The sequence below is a fragment of the Mangifera indica genome, chromosome 3 (assembly GCF_011075055.1).
Source record: "Mangifera indica cultivar Alphonso chromosome 3, CATAS_Mindica_2.1, whole genome shotgun sequence".
NCBI classification, from domain to species: domain Eukaryota; kingdom Viridiplantae; phylum Streptophyta; class Magnoliopsida; order Sapindales; family Anacardiaceae; genus Mangifera; species Mangifera indica.
Genome location: NC_058139.1, coordinates 2,383,275 through 2,402,272, shown reverse-complemented (window position 1 = coordinate 2,402,272; position 18,998 = coordinate 2,383,275). Strand labels below are relative to the sequence as shown.

At 34.8% G+C, this 18,998-nt stretch overlaps 4 protein-coding genes across 11 annotated transcripts; 3 read left to right on the top strand and 1 right to left on the bottom strand.

Annotated features, from left to right (window-relative positions):
- Positions 1-1,338: 1,338 nt before the first annotated feature.
- On the top strand, positions 1,339-5,687 carry LOC123212431 (ribosomal RNA small subunit methyltransferase G). Of its 8 annotated transcripts, none has more exons than XM_044631567.1 (9): positions 1,339-1,821; positions 1,904-2,096; positions 2,222-2,331; positions 3,025-3,103; positions 3,204-3,271; positions 3,566-3,632; positions 4,383-4,469; positions 5,085-5,224; positions 5,408-5,687. In XM_044631567.1, the coding sequence occupies exons 1-8, from the start codon at positions 1,579-1,581 to the stop codon at positions 5,096-5,098; spliced, it is 861 nt and encodes a 286-aa protein (XP_044487502.1). In that variant the 5' UTR covers positions 1,339-1,578; the 3' UTR covers positions 5,099-5,224; positions 5,408-5,687. The 8 variants fall into 8 exon arrangements, with proteins under 8 accessions (XP_044487502.1, XP_044487503.1, XP_044487504.1 ...); XM_044631568.1 differs by having other exon boundaries at positions 5,085-5,257; XM_044631569.1 differs by having other exon boundaries at positions 1,340-1,821; positions 5,072-5,257.
- Positions 5,688-5,832: 145 nt separating this feature from the next.
- Positions 5,833-7,719, bottom strand: LOC123212430 (protein JINGUBANG-like). The gene has a single exon (XM_044631560.1). It carries the CDS (start codon positions 7,271-7,273, stop codon positions 6,044-6,046), a length of 1,230 nt encoding a protein of 409 aa, XP_044487495.1. The 5' UTR covers positions 7,274-7,719; the 3' UTR covers positions 5,833-6,043.
- A 1,013-nt stretch (positions 7,720-8,732) lies between these two features.
- On the top strand, positions 8,733-18,627 carry LOC123210234 (alpha-N-acetylglucosaminidase-like). The gene is made up of 18 exons (XM_044628479.1): positions 8,733-9,131; positions 9,230-9,306; positions 9,588-9,799; positions 9,940-10,061; positions 10,254-10,339; positions 10,669-10,763; positions 11,337-11,418; positions 12,047-12,153; positions 12,283-12,313; positions 12,721-12,838; positions 13,097-13,144; positions 14,144-14,253; positions 15,032-15,134; positions 15,686-15,784; positions 16,274-16,384; positions 16,562-16,794; positions 16,896-17,212; positions 17,295-18,627. The coding sequence occupies exons 1-18, from the start codon at positions 8,907-8,909 to the stop codon at positions 17,549-17,551; spliced, it is 2,433 nt and encodes an 810-aa protein (XP_044484414.1). The 5' UTR covers positions 8,733-8,906; the 3' UTR covers positions 17,552-18,627.
- Positions 18,281-18,695, top strand: LOC123210235. The gene has a single exon (XM_044628480.1). It carries the CDS (start codon positions 18,281-18,283, stop codon positions 18,524-18,526), a length of 246 nt encoding a protein of 81 aa, XP_044484415.1. The 3' UTR covers positions 18,527-18,695.
- Positions 18,696-18,998: the final 303 nt, after the last annotated feature.

The following is an 18,998-nucleotide window of genomic DNA, read 5'->3' as shown; positions in this document are numbered from 1 at the left end:
TTAATATATTTAAAATTTTATATTAATTTTTATTAGATTTTATTATTTTTTAATTGAATTTTTATATTTTTACTTTTATTTAATTTTAATCTTTTTGTATTATATCTCTGAGTCTATTACTCGATCCATTGTCGATATTACTATAATACCCTTTACTCTTAAAAAATTACTAATTTAATATATTTAAAATATCAAAATAATCCCTAAAATTTTATAATGATCTTTTTTAGATTTCATCATTTCTTAACTGACCTTTTACATTTATATTTATATTTTTATTTAATTTTGATACCTATTGTATTATGTCTTTGAATCCGTCATTAGACCCATTATCGATATTATTATAATATTGTGTGATTATATTACCTTAGTTTTCTAAAAACAGTAAGTGGGTTGGCTTGTAGGAGTCAAGCCTAGATAGGTGGGTGTGTGGGCAATTTCAACAAAACATTTTTTGTTGACTCCATTAATATAATAAAAAAAATTAGGTTAAAATTGTTTAATCTAATTAGAAAAAGGTTATGTGATTAATTTTTTATAATAAATGATAATTTATATTTAAAATTTTGAAGATTCAGTAATTTATAAATTTAAAGTGAAATATAGTGAAAACAAATTTTCATTGAGACTTCATTTACAAATCTATAAATTTGATGTATTGTTTATTTATAATATTAGTTTATGTGAATATTTTGTCCGTACAAAATTATTCTTTAGAGTTAATTGGGCCTCGCCGAATTGGGCCCAGTCATGTATTTTAAATTAAATGTGTATTAATATAAATATTACAAAAACAATAAAGTAAAAATAAAAAAAAATTATACGTACTTATTTTAAATATATAAATAAATTTATATTTATATATATTATGATATAATTAAATAATTTTAAATTAAATATAAAAAATACATAATTAAATAATGACACATACAAATATAGTACTAAAAAGTGAAAGCTTATGCTATTACTTTTTTACAATTAGAATTGTCAAACTTAAAAGGGCAAAAAACTTATTCCTACCCGAAGTTTACTCTATTTCTAATTGATACCGACAACCTTTTAAAAATTTAAATATCTATATATCATCCTATATCTATAAAATTTTATTGTTAATATAAAAAGTAAAAACGTTATTTAATAATTTTATTTAAAAAAAAAATTTATTCTATTTTTTTAACTTAATTTTAAAAAGTTTTTTTCTGATCTATGTAGAGTTGTCATAATTTAAATTAGCAACTGTCTATAAAAATTCAAAATATTATAATTATATCTTTTATAAAATGTATTATTTTTTTTTATGATTTACTTTAATATATTGTTAACTCTATCATTAGTATTTTCTCTTTCTTCGATAATTTTTCGATACGAAAACCATATCGAAATCAAGCAAAATGTTTAGCTTGATTTTAGTTGATTTCGTATCACACTAAAAGTTAGAAAACGTACATGAGTACTTAAATTTTTGAAAAATTTTGAATAGTGTAAATCGAGAAGGATGGGTGGAGGAAGTGTTTTGGCCACCCAAAAATTGAAGTTGGAAGCAACAAAGAAGACGGAGCCAAAAGAGCGCGCCCCAAGATGATGTTGATCTGCCGTTTCAAGACACCCAACTTCCACTTCCGGTTTCAGTCAACATTCTCTCACAGGACATTAATCAAACACCTTTCGCCTTCAAATCCAAACACGTTTATTACTTGTAGAGCTCGCGCAAAACCCTTAACTACCACCAGAGTTCTAAATTCTTCACATTTTGAAACCCTAACTTTCCAACAACAGGACCAGATTCGTCTCTACGTTGATTCCCTTCTTCAATGGAACCAGGTTTCTGTTCATTACCTACTTGCTTCATTATGTATCTCGTTCTTGTTCTCATTAGCTGAAATCATTGCTCTGAACTTTGTAGAAAATGAACCTTACGGCTGTTAAAGAGGTGAATGAAGTGATGGAAAGACATATCGAGGATTCACTTGCAATACTACCTCCTATATATAATAATTATACTTCACATTGCAGCGGTTCAAGCGACAATCTTAGCCTTGTTGATGTTGGGACTGGTGCTGGGCTACCAGGATTAGTTTTGGCTATAGCTTGCCCAGGTGGCTTATTTCAACTTAGTTATATTATGGGTCGCTCAATTATACATTAATAAGGTCAATTTTTGTTTATTTGTTTGTTGGGCTAGTTTTGATTTTTTTGTATCTTGAAAATTTTATATGATCAGGTTGGAAAGTAACGCTTTTAGAGTCAATGAACAAGCGTTGTGTCTTCTTGGAGCATGCGGTTAGTTTAACTGGATTGTCAAATGTTAAAGTTGTAAGGGGAAGGGCAGAGGTAAGTTTTCTTCTTTCTTTTAGAAAACTTGAATTGCGTTCAGCTTTTGCATTGTTAAGCATATGGATATGCTGATATTGGATTGTTTCTTGATTCATAATTAATATGCTTTCACTACCACTAGTTATGGATTATTGCTTTTTTATGTCGAAGGACAATTAAATGTTACCAACCTACCTGAGAACTAATGTAACACGGAATGAATGTGTGGATATGTGGGCAAAATTTGAAAAAGTAAATTTTCATCTTTTCGTTTTGTCTTTTCCCCCTTTTTGATGTTTTCCTTATTTGTTAAGGGAAAATTTTTGCACAGTTGGAGTTGAATGAATTATGAATTATTGAGTAACTAGGCGGCCAATGATATTTAATAATGCTTTTATGTCACCAAGATTAGAAAAAGTTATAATGTGGTCTCAAGTTGATGACAATAACTTCTAATTGAACCTATAACTAATTTCTTTGTTGTCTGGATCATGCAATTTTGAGACTTATTTTCAATTGTTGTCTTTTTCATGATGCTGTGGTTTTCTTTGTAGTAGATTAATGTATCAAAGAAAAGTTACTTTCTATAATGACTTAGACTAGCTAACTCCTCTGTTTCTTTCTCTGGTTCCTGCAGCGTGAAATTTTTGTGTTTACTCATCGTTAACCTTCTACTGGCTAAAATAATTTGCAACCTTTCTTATAGGACAGAATTTGGGGCAAAATCTTTGCTTTAGAGAGCAATTTGATGTAGCAGTGGCCAGAGCTGTTGCTGAAATGAGAATTTTAGGTAATTATGATGAGTTCTGGTCATGATTTTATTTACATCTTTAGGACTGAAGTGGTTCATTCGTGCTTAAGTCGGTGTGCCTTTTTTCATTTGATCCCAGCTGAGTACTGTCTTCCCCTTGTTCGTGTTGGTGGGTTGTTTGTTGCTGCAAAGGGTCATGATCCTAAGGTAAATATCTCTACTACAGATTTGGATCACAAGGAGAATTGAAAATCAAAATGCTCTTCATTATGTTGAAAATTGATCTTATACTTGCAATTTTCAGTAATACTTGATTTTCCAAGTGAAAAGGTCAATTCAGATTTAGTTTTTTTTACTATGTATAATACAATATGATAACTAAAATAAAATGTGCAATTACAGATAAGAGTTCTTTTATACTTTTATATGCCGCCATTCTTTCCTTCTTTTCAATCTAGGGCAACTTCAACTAATTTTTAAATTTTAATGCACCATGGATAGGAGGAAGTTAGAAATGCTGAAAGAGCAGTTCAGCTGATGGGCGCTTCCTTATTGCAACTGTGCACAGGTGTGTACTATCTTTCTATGATGTCTGTGATAATGCATATGCTTATTGGTTGGTTAATTGCTTCATTGGAAATTTACTTTCAGTATCAAGGTAATTTCTTTTTCTAAGAGCCCTCTTTTTTTCTTTCAGATTTTTCACACTGTTATGTCAATAAAATAGCTTCTTAACTTCTTAAAGAAAGATGAAATTTAGGTTAAGATGTCCTCTGGTTGAAAATAATGACAATTGTTTAATGAATTATGATTTCTAGAAAGAGATTCCTTGCATATTGTCCACTTCAACATTTGGAAATGGGATGGGACCAGATTAGATTGACATGACTTGCAAGTGCATGGCAGGTGCACAGAAATGATGCAAGGAAAACCGCTTTAGTAGATTATTGTTATGTTTAGTTGAACCTTACTCTGAGTCCAAGTCTTGATGTGCTTCTGCAAAGGTGAGCATTGAACAATGAAGTTGACATTGTTATGACTTCCATGGCAGAGGCGCTTGCTACCTGTTTTTAGGTCCATATATTGGCTGGTGAAATTTACTCAATGGTCCAGCGTTGTTAGCCATAAGTATAACATCAATGGTCACATGTAAATTTAGTTTCATCCTTGATCTAAGCCAGTTAAAGGTCCATATCATTTCTTGGTTTTAACTGAGCTTTAAATTATCAAATATAGGTCTGAGTAGTTCCATGATTAAAATCTTACCGTATAATGGCTCCTGGTTCAAATGATAGATAATCTCCTTAATTGCATGCAGTGGAATCACAGAGCCCATTTGGACAACGAACTGCCATTGTATGTTTGAAAGATCGCTGTACTCCAAAAAAGTATCCCCGTGATCCAGGTACTCCTGCAAAAATGCCATTATAGATGAACTGGGTGCTGGTTCTGCCTGTTGTTTTTATCTCATTCTACCTCCTGCACCACATCAACTGCCTATGGATAAACTGCAAATACGGCTATAGGTATGACAGAGAAGAAACATAATATTTGGTCTGTTTCTGCAGCAGGATTAAATCCATATTTTCTAATTTTAGTTTTTTGTTTCCCTTCTGAAAGAAGAAAATTTTCTGGAAATAGTTGTACTAAATACATTTCCTTTTTAGAGAAACATGAGCAGCTGGTATATATATACCTAGCCTTAACCATGTCGGTTTCTATGGGTCTGATTAATTTATTGGCCAACAAGATCTCTACAATAAGAAACTTGCTCTCCAATTCTCTGTTTGCTCATACAAAGAGCATCATATATTACTATGCCATCTGAGTGAAGAAAGTTTAATGGGGCTCAAGAGGCCGTTCCCATCCTAATTCAGGACGTTTTATTCTTTAAATTAAGAATAAAAGATGGATTATTACTTCCCTGATTACTTATTTTATATTCAGGTCAGTGGTACCCAGCATCTTTTTACCTACTATTTATCTGGCACTGACACGTGTTGATAGATTATTAATGCAGGTAACACAGAATGATTATGGTGACGGGTGTTGAATGAATCTTCATCCGCTTGTCTTTCCAGGCCAATACTAGGTTGAAAAAGTTGCCATAATAAAATGACTTTTTCCTAACTCTACCGCCACATGTAATCAGATAAGCAGGTGAAACTGATGTACATATATTACGCTACATAGGTAGATTTCTAAGACATCAGCTTTCTTCTTAATTAAGTTTTTTAATCAAGCTTTTTGTTTATTTATTTGAAATAATCACTAATTTGGTAAACCAATAAGCCATTATTTGTTTGAAGAAATTTATTCAATTCAATCCTCCTCTTCTTTCAGGACCACTCTCTCTAATAGCTACTGACTTTTGGATAACTGAAAGGTGGAAATCAAAGTGGAAGTGGAAGTTGAAGTGGTGGGATTTTGCCTGAAAGGATAGTTTAGCCGGCAACAGTGGTTGCATCCTCTCAACAAAAAGGATATGAATGCGAAACCTTGGGATTTTTCTTATTCATTTTCTTTTGTTTTGCCAAAATAAATATTCATTTTTTATAAGCCAGACATGTCCCAGACATGTAAGCTATTCAATTTATTAAATACGGAGAGATTTAGGGAACAATCGTACTTGGAAACAGGTTATTCTTGATTTGGAAGGCAAGCAAGAATAAAAATCGCCACTAATCCATATTTAAGGTACTGGTGAGTGACTTTACAGCCAGGCATGGCTGTCTCTTCTGAGTCCCACAATCCAAGTGGATGTTTCCTAAAATAAAGAAAGAATTTCACTTCATAAAATTATAATGAAAGCCAATCCATTGAAAGTGGTAGGACTAAAGTTATGCATTCGAAAAGATTAGGACAAATCTGCCGCCGGAACTTTCCAGGAAAGCAAGGAGGAGCTCTTAAAGAAAATACACAATCTCATTGCTTATGTACATAAATCCCCAGAAGAAAAATGAGAACTATTTTTTTTTTCTAGTGAAGAGGAACAAAAATCTGCCATACCTTGATGTCCCGGTCTAAACTTCCACTGTAAACAAGATAAGTGGCATCAGAGTGATTATAGTTCTTATCAATGGCTGCAGTCAAACATTTGACAGGGCCTTTGTGGCCTTCCAGGACTGCCAAACAAGAGTAATTTCTATCAATTCCTCTCCATATTCTAATGGTTTTATCCGCCGAACCGCTCAACACCAAATCTGAAACCACAGCAATGCACAATATGGATTTTGTGTGACCCCTCAAGGCTCCTACAAGCTCCATGTTGCCACTCTCCTCTTTCTCCCAAACTAGTATCGATCTATCACATGCACCTGAGTACAACACAAACCCATCAGTGCTCAGCGCCAAGGCATTAATCCCAGATTTGTGTTTCTCCAGAGTTGAAACTAGAGAATGTTTCTTCTCTCCGGATTTTTTTCTCCACGCTTTGATTTTCTTGTCAGTTGATCCACTGTAAACATGTCCATCCTTGGATAATGCTACTGCGTTTATTGCATCATCATGAGCGTTTGTGATAGACTCCAAACACTTGAAGTCAGACGTTCGCCAAATTTTGATGGTTCGATCCCATGATACTGAGTAGAGAAGAGTCTCATCGCTGGTTAAAGCAAGAGCTGACACTGTGTCAACATGATGGACCCAAGTGGATTTCTTGTGTCTCCGAATTTGCACATGATTCTTGGGAAAAAGTAGCTTCAAAGCGCGGTCACTGAGGGTTGGTAGTGTGGCCAAACGAGTGTACTTCTGCTGATGATGATCATGCTCTTCGTTGTTGATTTTCCACACCCGAATTTTATGATCTTGATGAGCACTAAAGAGCTTGTCTGCTAACACAACTAGGGACTTCACTGCGCCCTTGCCAACAGCTACTATGTTGTTGTTCATAATTTCTTGATCAAGCTGTAAAGTTAAAGGATTGCAATCCCACAAGCGAATTTCTCTGTCAGAAGAGCCCACATATAAGAATTTGCCAGCAAGGGTGAGGGAGGATGCATAAGAATTGTGGCCTTTTAGAGTGGTGAGGCAGTGATAATGGATGGTGGAAACATTACTTTGTCTCTGGTGGGTTTGTGAAGTGAGGGAAGGAACTGAGTGGAGACTTGGCTGAGAAGTAAGGGCCGGTGTTGGCAAGTCTGATCGGAAGCTGGCAGATTGAGATTCACAATCACAATTTGAGTGGCAACAGCATGCCATGATTCCCATGTAGCTGAGAGAGCATGTGAATTAGGAGAAGGCAAACTGAGTGAATATATAGAGAAGAAAAGAGCATTTGTGATAAAGGATTACTTTTGCAAAAGAGGCAGCAAGAGTGGCCCAGTTTAACACTAATCTATTGTTGGATGGAGGTCCTTTGCAGGGGAACAGAGAAATAAAATAGCTGCTTCAACTTCCAGATAAGAATGCTCAAAAGACTCAAAACCAAAACTAGAAAACAATAATGCAACTCTTTATCCTTCATTAAATTTAGTAGGTGAAATGTGTCTGTCTCTTTATTCAGCGAGGAAAAACTCATCACATGATTTCCTCCAAAGGAAATAGAAAAACTGCAGTCATCTTCCAATCCCTGGATTATCAAGCTAAAAGTCTGGCTGACAGTTGGAGGTTCTCACTCAAGATAAAACTCTTTTAAAGTAAACCTTTAAAACTATTTCATTAATTAAATAGGTGGGTCTCTTGAGAGCCCTCTCAACACAGTGCATGGGTGCGCGGGAAGAATTGTTTGTATGCGCCTGGTTAAACAGTATTGAGGTTTTTAATTTCCTTTCTTGTTTTTTCATGTGGAACCTACAAAGGTGCATGATTTTGGAAGAACGAGAGATAGAGAAAAGAAAGGGCTCATAGGTTCTAATGTTGTATTATAGATTAGGTGGAATCGACCCATGTGAATTAGCTTTCACTTTCTCACTACAGCCCACAAGTCTATATCACTTCTCCGGTTCTCCCGCTATATGCTTCACTTAATTTGCTCTAAACTTGAAATATTTTTCCAGAAAAGAAGTACCTTCATTGTCCTTTCTTGAGTGTGACTTTGTGGGGATTCTGCAGTTGCTGGATTAGTAACTTTGAACCCAGACAAAAGACCAAAGATTGAACAGAAAATGATGCAGTAGTTGAAAATTTTGGTCATAAAATGCCTCTGTTATCCACTTGTAGGAGGCAAAAGATTTACAAACATTGATGTTATATTGTCTTAATCCGTTTATACACTTCTGGAACTGCATACAAGTTTCCTAGGAAAGCAGAATATTGATTTATTGCTGTACAATCAATGGGGTCGGTGATTAAAACTTCATCAGAGAGCTGAGGTCTTGTAATCAACAAACGGGCGGTGGGAAGTTCATCTGATCAGCCAGGAACTTAATCCTTTCCATCCTTACGGATAATTCATAAAACAGGCGATCATTTCCATGTAAGATATTTGAATAAAAGCAACGAATGTCGGAAATGCCGCATTCCATTCTATTAAACAGCCATTGGACAGTTCAGATTCACACTGGGCCAAGGCCCACGATTATCAGAGTTGCAGCAAAACCCAACCCAACGAAGGCATTGTGCATCATGGGCGAACTCGGCTGATTTGGCTCCAAATTTCAAGACTTCTTCAAATATTTAAAACGCAAGAAACAAACGCAGAAACGCTTTCTTGTTTCCGTCCTCTCGACACTAACTTTTCTCTCTCTCCAGCCGGCTTTCCGTTCGTTTGTTAATTGTTTGTCTCATGCATCCATGGAATCCCTTCTTCTCATCTTCTACATTTCTAATTTCTACATAAACGGATTCTTCTTTCTCACTTGTGTATCACTCACTTCTCGTTTCACTTCAGTCATTGTCGTCAATGGACTCTTCACTTCCCTCCATTTTGCTTCTTCTCATCGCGCTCTCAATTGTTCTTACCCTCGGTCAATCATCGACGATTGGAGTTCAGTACATCTCACGCCTTCTTGAGATTCAGGACCACGAGAGAGCTCCTCCATCAGTCCAAGTAGCTGCCGCGTACGGTGCTCTTCAACGCCTACTTCCTTCTCATTCTTCTGCCTTCGAATTTCGAATTATCTCTAAGGTTTACAATTTTTGTTTGTTTTCAGACCTAAGAAGATGAAGTTTATTCTTGATACTTTAGTAATGTTTGATTTATTGTATTGTTTCTTTTGCTTTCAGGAACAATGTGGTGGAGAATCTTGCTTTGTTATTAGAAATCATCCTTCTAAGTATACACGCGAGGGTCCAGAGATTTTGTAAGTTCAGACTTCTTTATTCCAATTTTTTTAATGCGTATCTCCGGTCATGTGGCATTGGCTTCTTCGTAGCTAATTGAAGGTGGATATGATTCACTTTGTGTGTGAATTATGCGGAAAGGTAGAAGAGGATCATAGGAGATGTTGGAAGCATTTAATTAATTTTTATTTATCTATTTAAAATTGATTTCCGCTTTATCTACTTAAAATTGATTTCCGCGTAACTGGATTACTAACATGGTATAGAATTGCTCATGGAAATTTTGGCTTGTCTTGAGTAGAATAAGTGGGGTAACTGGAGTTGAAGTTTTGGCTGGACTGCACTGGTACTTGAAGCATTGGTGTGGTTCACATATATCTTGGGAAAAAACTGGTGGTGTTCAAGTATCCTCATTGCCTAAGTTAGGCTCTCTTCCCCGTGTTCATGATGCCGGAGTTTTGGTTAAGAGACCCGTTCCTTGGAATTACTACCAGAATGCTGTTACGTCTAGCTGTATGCTTCTGCTTCAAAACTGTTTTTTTTTTTTTTCTATAATCTATATTTCTACAACATAAATTTTAGTTTTCCTGTGGCTACGAATTATTTCGTCGTGGAGTGAGAAATGTAAATTAACTTGATTATAAACTTCTAAGATTCTTTTGCTTGGTGGGACTGGACAAGATGGGAAAAGGAAATTGACTGGATGGCTCTCCAAGGCATCAATTTGCCATTGGCATTTACAGGGCAAGAGACTATTTGGCAAAAAGTTTTCCAGGTGTTCTTATTGGACTGTTATACCATATTTATTCTATGAGCTCCAAATTTTCACAATTTTGATATCTTACACTTTATGGTAGCTTGCTTTTTCTTTCTTGTGGAGAAAATGGGTTGCCACTAGGTAATTTGGATGCACAACAGTAGTGTAGCCAAAATTTTTGTTACTGATATGCATTTTACTCTCAAGCAGAAGTTTAATATCAGTCGTTCAGATTTGGATGACTTCTTCAGTGGTCCTGCATTTCTTGCATGGTCACGAATGGCAAATTTGCACGGGTAAGCTTGTCAAGTTTGATTCATTATTCAGAAATGCTGCAATGAATTTTGAATTGAAATTTTTGGCCTTTGGTTATTTACTCAATGTTTTAGTTTAATTTGATTTTTTTTTTCCTGAAAGTGATCGTAAATAGTAGAAATGATAAATATCTCGTATCTCACTCTGTGGAATCTATAAATCCTCTGAATATGCTGGCTTTGATGATCCTAAGAGAAAGAGCGTTCTTTAGTTGAATTTTACTGTAGTAATTCTTAGAATCAGAAACTTCTTTTAAAAAAATTTACTGACTCTTCTGACTTATCATTAAAAAATAATGTATTGATCATAGATGGGGTGGACCACTGCCACAAAGTTGGTTTGAACAACAAATAGTCCTCCAGAAAAAAATTCTTGCCAGAATGCATGAATTTGGAATGACTCCAGGTACCATTTTTGTTCGACAACCACTCTCAGCTTTCAGTTTCCTATATCAAACTACTTGTTGCTAGTGAAAATTCCAATGGACTGTAAAACTTGTATTGTAAAATGTAAATAGGTTATTCTAGTCCATCTATCTTTTCTAACCCTGTCAGATATTTGCACTAACAGTATCTTGGTTGGCTTATTATTTTCATTATCATGAAAATATTTGAATTGTTTTTTTTGCCACAGAAGGTCTTCTTTCTCTAGAAGCCTTTTTTTTTCCCCAATAATCTTCTACCTTTGATTTGGAAAATGGATTTATTGAAATACTTGTTTCAGAATGGCATTGACATGCTTTTTAAATTCTTATTTGTCAATTTTTAAAACTTCTAATTGACGTAGATCTGATGAAAAATCAATTGGTTTTCCCTCCATAGTGTATGAATACCTACAAAAGAAAAGTTGAATTACTTTAAAATGGATTTGGTTATGTTAACCATAGTAATCGGGGAAACTTAATTTGCAAATGGATTTCAATTTGTTTTTCCTTCCTTGTGTTGGTGTACTTCTAATGCTTTTTAATCTGCTTTACAGTACTTCCAGCCTTTTCTGGAAATGTCCCTGCAGCACTGAAAAACGTATTTCCATTAGCAAAGATAACACGCTTAGGGAATTGGTAAAGTATTGCTATTCCTAATTTCTAACATGAATTTTTCATTTGGTGTCTCTAAACTAGAGTTTGAATGGTAATAAATTTCCACTTTCTCGAGGGCTAATTTGGTGTGATTCAACAATGCATGCTATTAAGGGTTGGTTCAAGGCTTTTTTTTTTGGTCAAACATAATCAGATCCTCATAGTAGAATTTGCATTTGATATCTCTAAATTAGAATTTTGAACCATATTAATCTCCATGTTCTCAAGGACCAATAGAGTGTGGTTCAATGGTATATGCTCTTAAGGCTTGGTTCAGTGTTTTGTTTCTTATCAAACAGAATGAGATACTAACATAGAGCACTTATGTGAGTACTATATCTAATTTAGTTCCTCATCATTTACACTATGTTTGAGATCAAGTTGAAGGAAGATTTAGAAGGTCAAAATAAGATAGTTGGATTTTGTGAGAAAGGTTATGATTCTCAAGGATTTGCTAACGTATCTACATAGACCAGGCTGAATTTTGAACATGGATTCATGTAGTTGACACCAACAGTTGGGATTTACTTAGTTAAATTAAGGGGTTCACCAAATTCATAAACATGACGGCCTTATAAGTCTTAACTAATTCTTTTCTGTTGCACATTAGGTTTTCTGTAAAGAGTGACCCTAGATGGTGCTGCACTTATCTTCTTGATGCAACTGATCCCTTATTCATTGAAATTGGGAGAGCATTTATTGAGCAACAACTGAAAGGTGAGCTTGTTTGAATCCCATATTCCTCTAAATTTAAGGTTTTTATACATATGAAATCCGGTTGCAGTTATACTGTTTTGCTTAATTAGTATGCAAGAATTTACAATGCTTCAATTTCTTTTTGGCCAGAGTATGGAAAGACTGGCCACATATACAACTGGTAAGATCTTTTGCTTTTCCTTCTCTGACAATCATTCCATCTTTATTGTTTATATATGTTCAATTAGTAAGCTCTTCTCTTAAAATATACAAAATTTGGTAAGATAATAGTTGTGATTAAAGCTGAAATGAATCTTTATTCATCTCTGTATTTTTCTTACCACAACTCTGCTCCAGCATCCATGCATCATTTTGTTGCTCACTTTGAATTGTATTCTGGTCATCTCAGTTTTGTATACCTTCCTCTGTGCCTCTGATTTGTGCACCATCATAATTAATGATTTTTTAGTTCTCAACACATTGTGTTATGTTTTGCATTGTTCAGTTTTAATTATAATCCTGTACTTTATATAATTTATGATTAATTTAGATCATATAATTGTGGTGTGATTTATTGAAAAATTGCAGCGATACATTTGATGAGAATACTCCACCAGTTGATGACCCAGAATACATCTCTTCATTAGGTGCAGCAATCTATAATGGAATGCAAAGTGGTGATAGTGATGCTGTTTGGTTAATGCAGGTGAAATTTCAAGTTTTGCCATTTACCCATGGGGATAATTTATGTAAGGCTTCCATCATCTTAATAAATGGTCAAACTGGTGCAATTCACACTGCTTAATTTGATTTATATGCTCTAATTCAGAGTGTTGATTCGTTTAGTCATTGCTCCACCAAGGCCCTAAATTTCTAAAGTAGAGTTTATTCTCCAGATTCTATCTTCAATCATTATTAGATGTTATTTTGCATTCTAATTGGATCTGTCATATAATTAATACAGGGATGGCTGTTTTCTTATGACCCATTCTGGAGGCCTACACAAATGAAGGTTTTTTTTTTTTTTCCTATCATTCAGCTTTCCTGGTTTTATATGTTTTTCCATTTCTAAGCACATTATCATTACTGATCTCCCTGTTACTATGCTTTTCTGGTTTTATATGGATTCAGTTGATGAAGCATCTGCATCATCAACTGAATCCATTGAAGACAAGAGTTGGATTTTGTGACTTTTTCTTCATATGTGGAGTTGATAGAGAAAGGAACAACTGAAAAAAGGAAAAAAATGAGAAAGAACAGAAGTAAATAAAGTATGGTCATTTATGGTTTCACCCAGTATATTGCATTTGCTAATTATATGGATTGCCCATACACTAGTCAGGCTTGGTTGAATGATCTCTTGGGGAGTATCAAAGGAAAATTCTTATTGGTTTGTTGTAAAGTGTCCCCATGTATGTGAATAGGGATGGCAACGAGGCAAGGTGGGGTCGAATACCCTAATTCTTGTCTCTTTCCCCATCCCTGCCCCGTCTTTGATATAGGGATAGCGGAAAATCCTTGTTCCCTCCTCACAGGGAAAATTTTCCTCCCTTTCCATCCTTACAAAAAAGATAAAAAATATTTATTAGGTGTCAAAACATATTCATAATAATTCAAAATTTTAAAAGTAATTTAGTATTTAAAAGTTTAAAAGATATATAGGGGAGGGGACATTCCTATTGAAAAATCTCTTTTTTGTTCATGGAGGAACAAGCTGGGGATCCGATTTAAAGGTCCGCATTTTCATCCCTATAAATGAAGAAAAATAAGGTTTATACACAAAACTGTGCCAGCATAAGTTAATTTTTGTGTATATGTGAACAGAAGCATGCCAATAGCTTACATTTTTTGGTCATTGTTTGGACGATGACATTGATGCACCGTTGTCTTAATTGGAAGATTTTGATGTATTAGTTTGCCTTCTAGTCCGTTTTCAGATGTTGAGCTTTTACACTGGCTGTGACTAATATTCCCTCTTACTGGCATTAAATTAAGCTGTTAATTTTTCTAGGCACTCCTACATTCTGTTCCTGTGGGGAGGTTGGTTGTCCTTGATTTATTTGCAGAAGTGAAACCTATATGGGTTACTTCAGAGCAGTTTTATGGAGTTCCATACATCTGGTAATTTATTTTTTCAATAATTTATCAATGATAGGCAGAAACTCCTCTTATCAAGAATGAGCATGATAAATAATTCTTGAACTAAACTCATGTCTAACAGTGAATTTAATTAAATAGGAGACATTTTCCTCATTATTAAGTTTCCAACTACATACTGCATAATATACAAATTGTACCTTAGCACAGTGTAACTCTCAATAATAAGTATGAGGTATATAATAAGTCAACAGATTTTGACCTAGATGTGTAAAGTCAACTGAATTCCTGTCTACATTAATATAAATAATCCTGATAATATTTGAAATAATCTTATGCAGTCTTTCAAGTAGAATTTTTAATAAATATTCTGGTGAGTGGGTGAATCAAATAAGTGCAGCATCCAGACCTCATTTTTATTTAAGCAGCTTCTCAGGATCACAGAAGGCATCTTTTTGGAGTCTTTCCAATTAGATCAATGCACAAGCTGACTCCATTGAGGACTACATATCAAAGTTGACATTGCATGTAAATATTTTTAAAATTTATTCAGAGCAATGTATAATCTCTTTTAATTTTCCTTCCCTAGAAAGAAAATTTTCTAGGAATCCAACTTCAGTTATAAGGTGAGATATGGTTTCCAGGAATCCAGCGAGATATAATATTTCTATAAATTTTGAATAAGGAATGAATCGTTTTTTAATTTTCTTTTGGGAAAACAATCTATTATGAACCCAACTTTAGTGATAATAAGATGTATGATTCAACTGAAATTTATTAATGTTGTTGTTCTGCTTTACAGGTGCATGCTTCACAACTTTGCAGGAAACATTGAGATGTATGGAATCCTAGACTCAATAGCTTCTGGACCAGTTGAAGCTCGATTAAGTGAAAAGTCAACAATGGCAAGTTTTTGAATTGTTCCTGTTCCAGAATATTATCAATTTTTAAATCTCACAGGATTTTGCTGCCTCATCATACTCCATGGCACTTTAACTGCATTACTGCCATGATAGTTTAATCTATCTTTGTTCTTTTAGATTCTATTCACTTAAATTATCTCATGCATAATCTCCTGACCAAATATTTTCTTTCAAAATTTACTTTGCACTGCAATCATATTAACAAACATACTTTTATGAGTGATACCTGCCTACCTTCTCTCAAAAGTGTAAATTTTTTCTGTGTACTAGCAAACTTAACTATGGAAATAACCCTACTTAGAAGAGTTAACGCATATAATATAGTGATTGGCCTTTTTATTGGTTTTGCTGCTGCCTCTTTGCTTGTTCAAAGCCCCTTGACAACTGAAATTGCCCGAAATCCAATATATCTTTCTCTCTCTGAAATTGCATATGCATTTGCAGAGATGGTGTCATGAAGTATTAATTGCTTATATTATTATGGATACTCCTTTCAATCATGTATCTTATTCTATTTAATAACTTCTCTGAAGGTTGGCATTGGGATGTCCATGGAAGGTATTGAGCAGAATCCTGTTGTTTATGATCTCATGTCTGAAATGGCATTTCAACACAACAAAGTTGATGTAAAGGTAATTTTAAAAATTTTTAATACCCAATGTGTTGCATATCTTACCTTGAAAGAGTTAAGATGCAAGTAAATATGGTTAATTAATGCCTAGACAAAGCATCTGTCCATGACAAATAATGTCTACTTCATTCGGCAGATCTGTTCATACTTTTACAATTTGTTCCTCTGTTGACTAAATTGCATTACTGGTATGGATAAACATAATAGAACGTCAACTACAGAGGAATTAAATGTTACTCATCTCGTCAAATAAGTTGGATTTCTTAGCAGATTCTGCATTTCATCCATCTTGATAGTTTCTCACCGTGTGTTCTTGAGTATTGAAGTACCTTCATATCTTCAATTTAGGCTTTTTTTTCTGTATACCGAGACAATAGGCTTTTTTTTCCTTTTCCTCTCCAACAATTGGGCTTCTGTGAAGGATGGTGGATATTGATGAAAGGGAAAGTATGCTTTAAAACTAAAGTCATGACAATCTTTGTCCTCTCAGGTATGGATTGACCAATATCCAGCAAGACGATATGGTAGATCAGTTTCCTTAATACAGGACGCCTGGAATGTATTATACCACACACTCTACAACTGCACTGATGGTGCCTTTGTAAGTACCCTGTTCGAGTAATTATTTTGTTAATTGTTCCCATGGTAGCTGGAAATTACATCCTCAACCTTGATAAACATGCATCGCCCAGATCTTGTATAATCAGTGCCAATTTTGCCCATAACAAAAGCACATCTGTGTCTTGTAATCTGTCTATTCTTGATGATATTGAAACAGGATAAAAACAGGGATGTAATCGTAGCATTCCCGGACGTTGATCCATTCTTCATTTCTATTGTTCATAAAAGGGTTCACCACAATGGAAAACCATTATCAAGAAGTGCATTAATGAAGAGCCAAACAGATTCCTATGATCATCCTCATCTATGGTATTCAACTGCTGAAGTGATTCAAGCATTAAAACTTTTCATCGCCAGTGGGGATGAGCTATCAGCAAGTAACACTTTCAGGTTAGCATACGTTAGTTTCTTCACAAATTACAGAATCTTTAGCAACTCCTGTGTTTTTTCTGTGTCTTACTTCTTTGCCACTATTTTCACTGTATGGTTAGGTATGACTTAGTTGATCTGACTAGACAAGCTTTAGCGAAATATGCGAACGAGCTATTCTTAGAGGTCATAGAAGCCTATCAGTTAAATGATGCTCATGAGGTAGGGCGACTCGGTCGGAGGTTTTTAGAACTTGTGGAGGATATGGATACACTCTTAGCATGCCATGACGGTTTTCTTCTCGGACCTTGGTTGGAAAGTGCCAAGCAGCTTGCCCAAGACGAAGTTCAACAAAAACAATTTGAATGGAATGCAAGAACTCAAATAACCATGTGGTTCGACAACACAGAGGACGAAGCAAGTCTGCTCCGTGACTATGGTAAGAGCATTAGTATGTAAAAATCTATGCATAAATATGTAACTGCAAATATATAAAATCCCATTGTTCTCTTCCCTGGCAGGAAATAAATACTGGAGTGGACTTTTACGAGATTACTATGGTCCCCGAGCAGCTATATATTTCAAATATTTGATAGAATCTCTGGAGAATGGGCATGGATTCCGTTTGAAGGAATGGAGACGGGAATGGATAAAGCTCACAAATGACTGGCAGAGCAACCGGAATTTGTACCCGGTGGAAAGCTCCGGAGATGCTCTGAAAACATCACGATTGCTTTACAACAAATACTTTCAAAATGCGGTCATATCTGATCACTGATTAAAAACTGTCATATTTCCAGAAAATTTGAAATTTCTGGAAAATAAATAAATATAATAACATCTTATTGTAACCAGTATTTTCCATAAAAATCATGTGTTGCTTGTAGGATTAGGATAGGAGAGCAATTAATTGGGTGAATAAACTACCAAAAACGCCGTCTCTGGGGAAGAAGCTTCTTGGTGAAAAAAACGGTTGGAGAAGGGCGATCGCGTTATGAATGTGTAAGGCGTGACAGTTGGTGGGCAGCCCTATTGTCAAGCTTTCTAGATCATTCAAGAAACATCAACTCTACACGCTTCCCTCAATTTATCCCATGCCCAAAATGCCCTTGCCTTTTAGGAAGAAAAATCTCCGGATTCTCTCAAACTTAAAAAACGGAAGAAAAAAAAAGTTAATGCAATATTTATTTTTTTTGGGTAGATTTCAGTTCTTAGCTGTCTCACTCGGTTTCGTGTGGTTTTAAAGTTGTATTTATGACGCTTCAAATCACGCTTGGCAAAAGATTTGTAGTTTGGGAAAGGATAGTTCGGGGAAAACGGAAGGGTATACCTGTCCAAAAAGATACAGAAAAGTAAACGTGTTTGACTCTGAAGATAAGATTGGTCCAAGGAATAAATATCCCTATTTTATATACCTTGTTGGATTAGGACCCAAATCAACTATAAAAGATATTGATCCCCGAGCGATTTTGATAATCTTTTTGGTGCAAGACAGGAGTTTCTGATAATGGAAGGTCACAATTCGTATGGAACATCGTGGGCTGATCAATGGGATGACGGCCCGGACCCCGTCGCCGTTCAGGGGAAAAAGAAAAGCAATGGCACAGGAGCCAAGTATAAACAGAAGGTAGGAGAAGGGTTGGAGAAGACAAAAGCGGTGGCTTCAACTGGGTTGAAGAAAGTGAAGGAGGGGACGTCTGTTGGGTTTCACTGGATCAAAGACAAGTATCAGAAGACTACCCAGAAACACTAATACAAAACAATCCTAGTGTTGGATCTAGTTGTATTTTGTTGACTTCTTCTTGTTTTTTTTTTTTTTTTTCTTTTATTGATTTGATTTATATTTTGTTATTATGTAGAATATGGAGTTTCTATGGTTTATTTTTTTCTCTTTCGTTTTCAAATATAGCTCTCTTCCTGCACCTTTCTTGTTGATCCAGATTCTTATGCTTTGAAACGCAGCTCCCATGCAAATATCAGAAACTTTTTACAATATGAATCGGTAGAAAATTTAGGAAGACGTTCGGGGATTATCATTGTAAATATAAATCTAAGTACTCTTTCGACGCTGCCTAAATATAAATTAATAATAAAATCATGGATGATAACTATATACATGGAATGTAAGGAGGACAGAATTTTTAGTGAATAATTTACCCTCTTTTTCAAATGCTTCAACCATTTCAAACATGTTATGGCACTTTCAGAATGTTTTAGAATTCAAT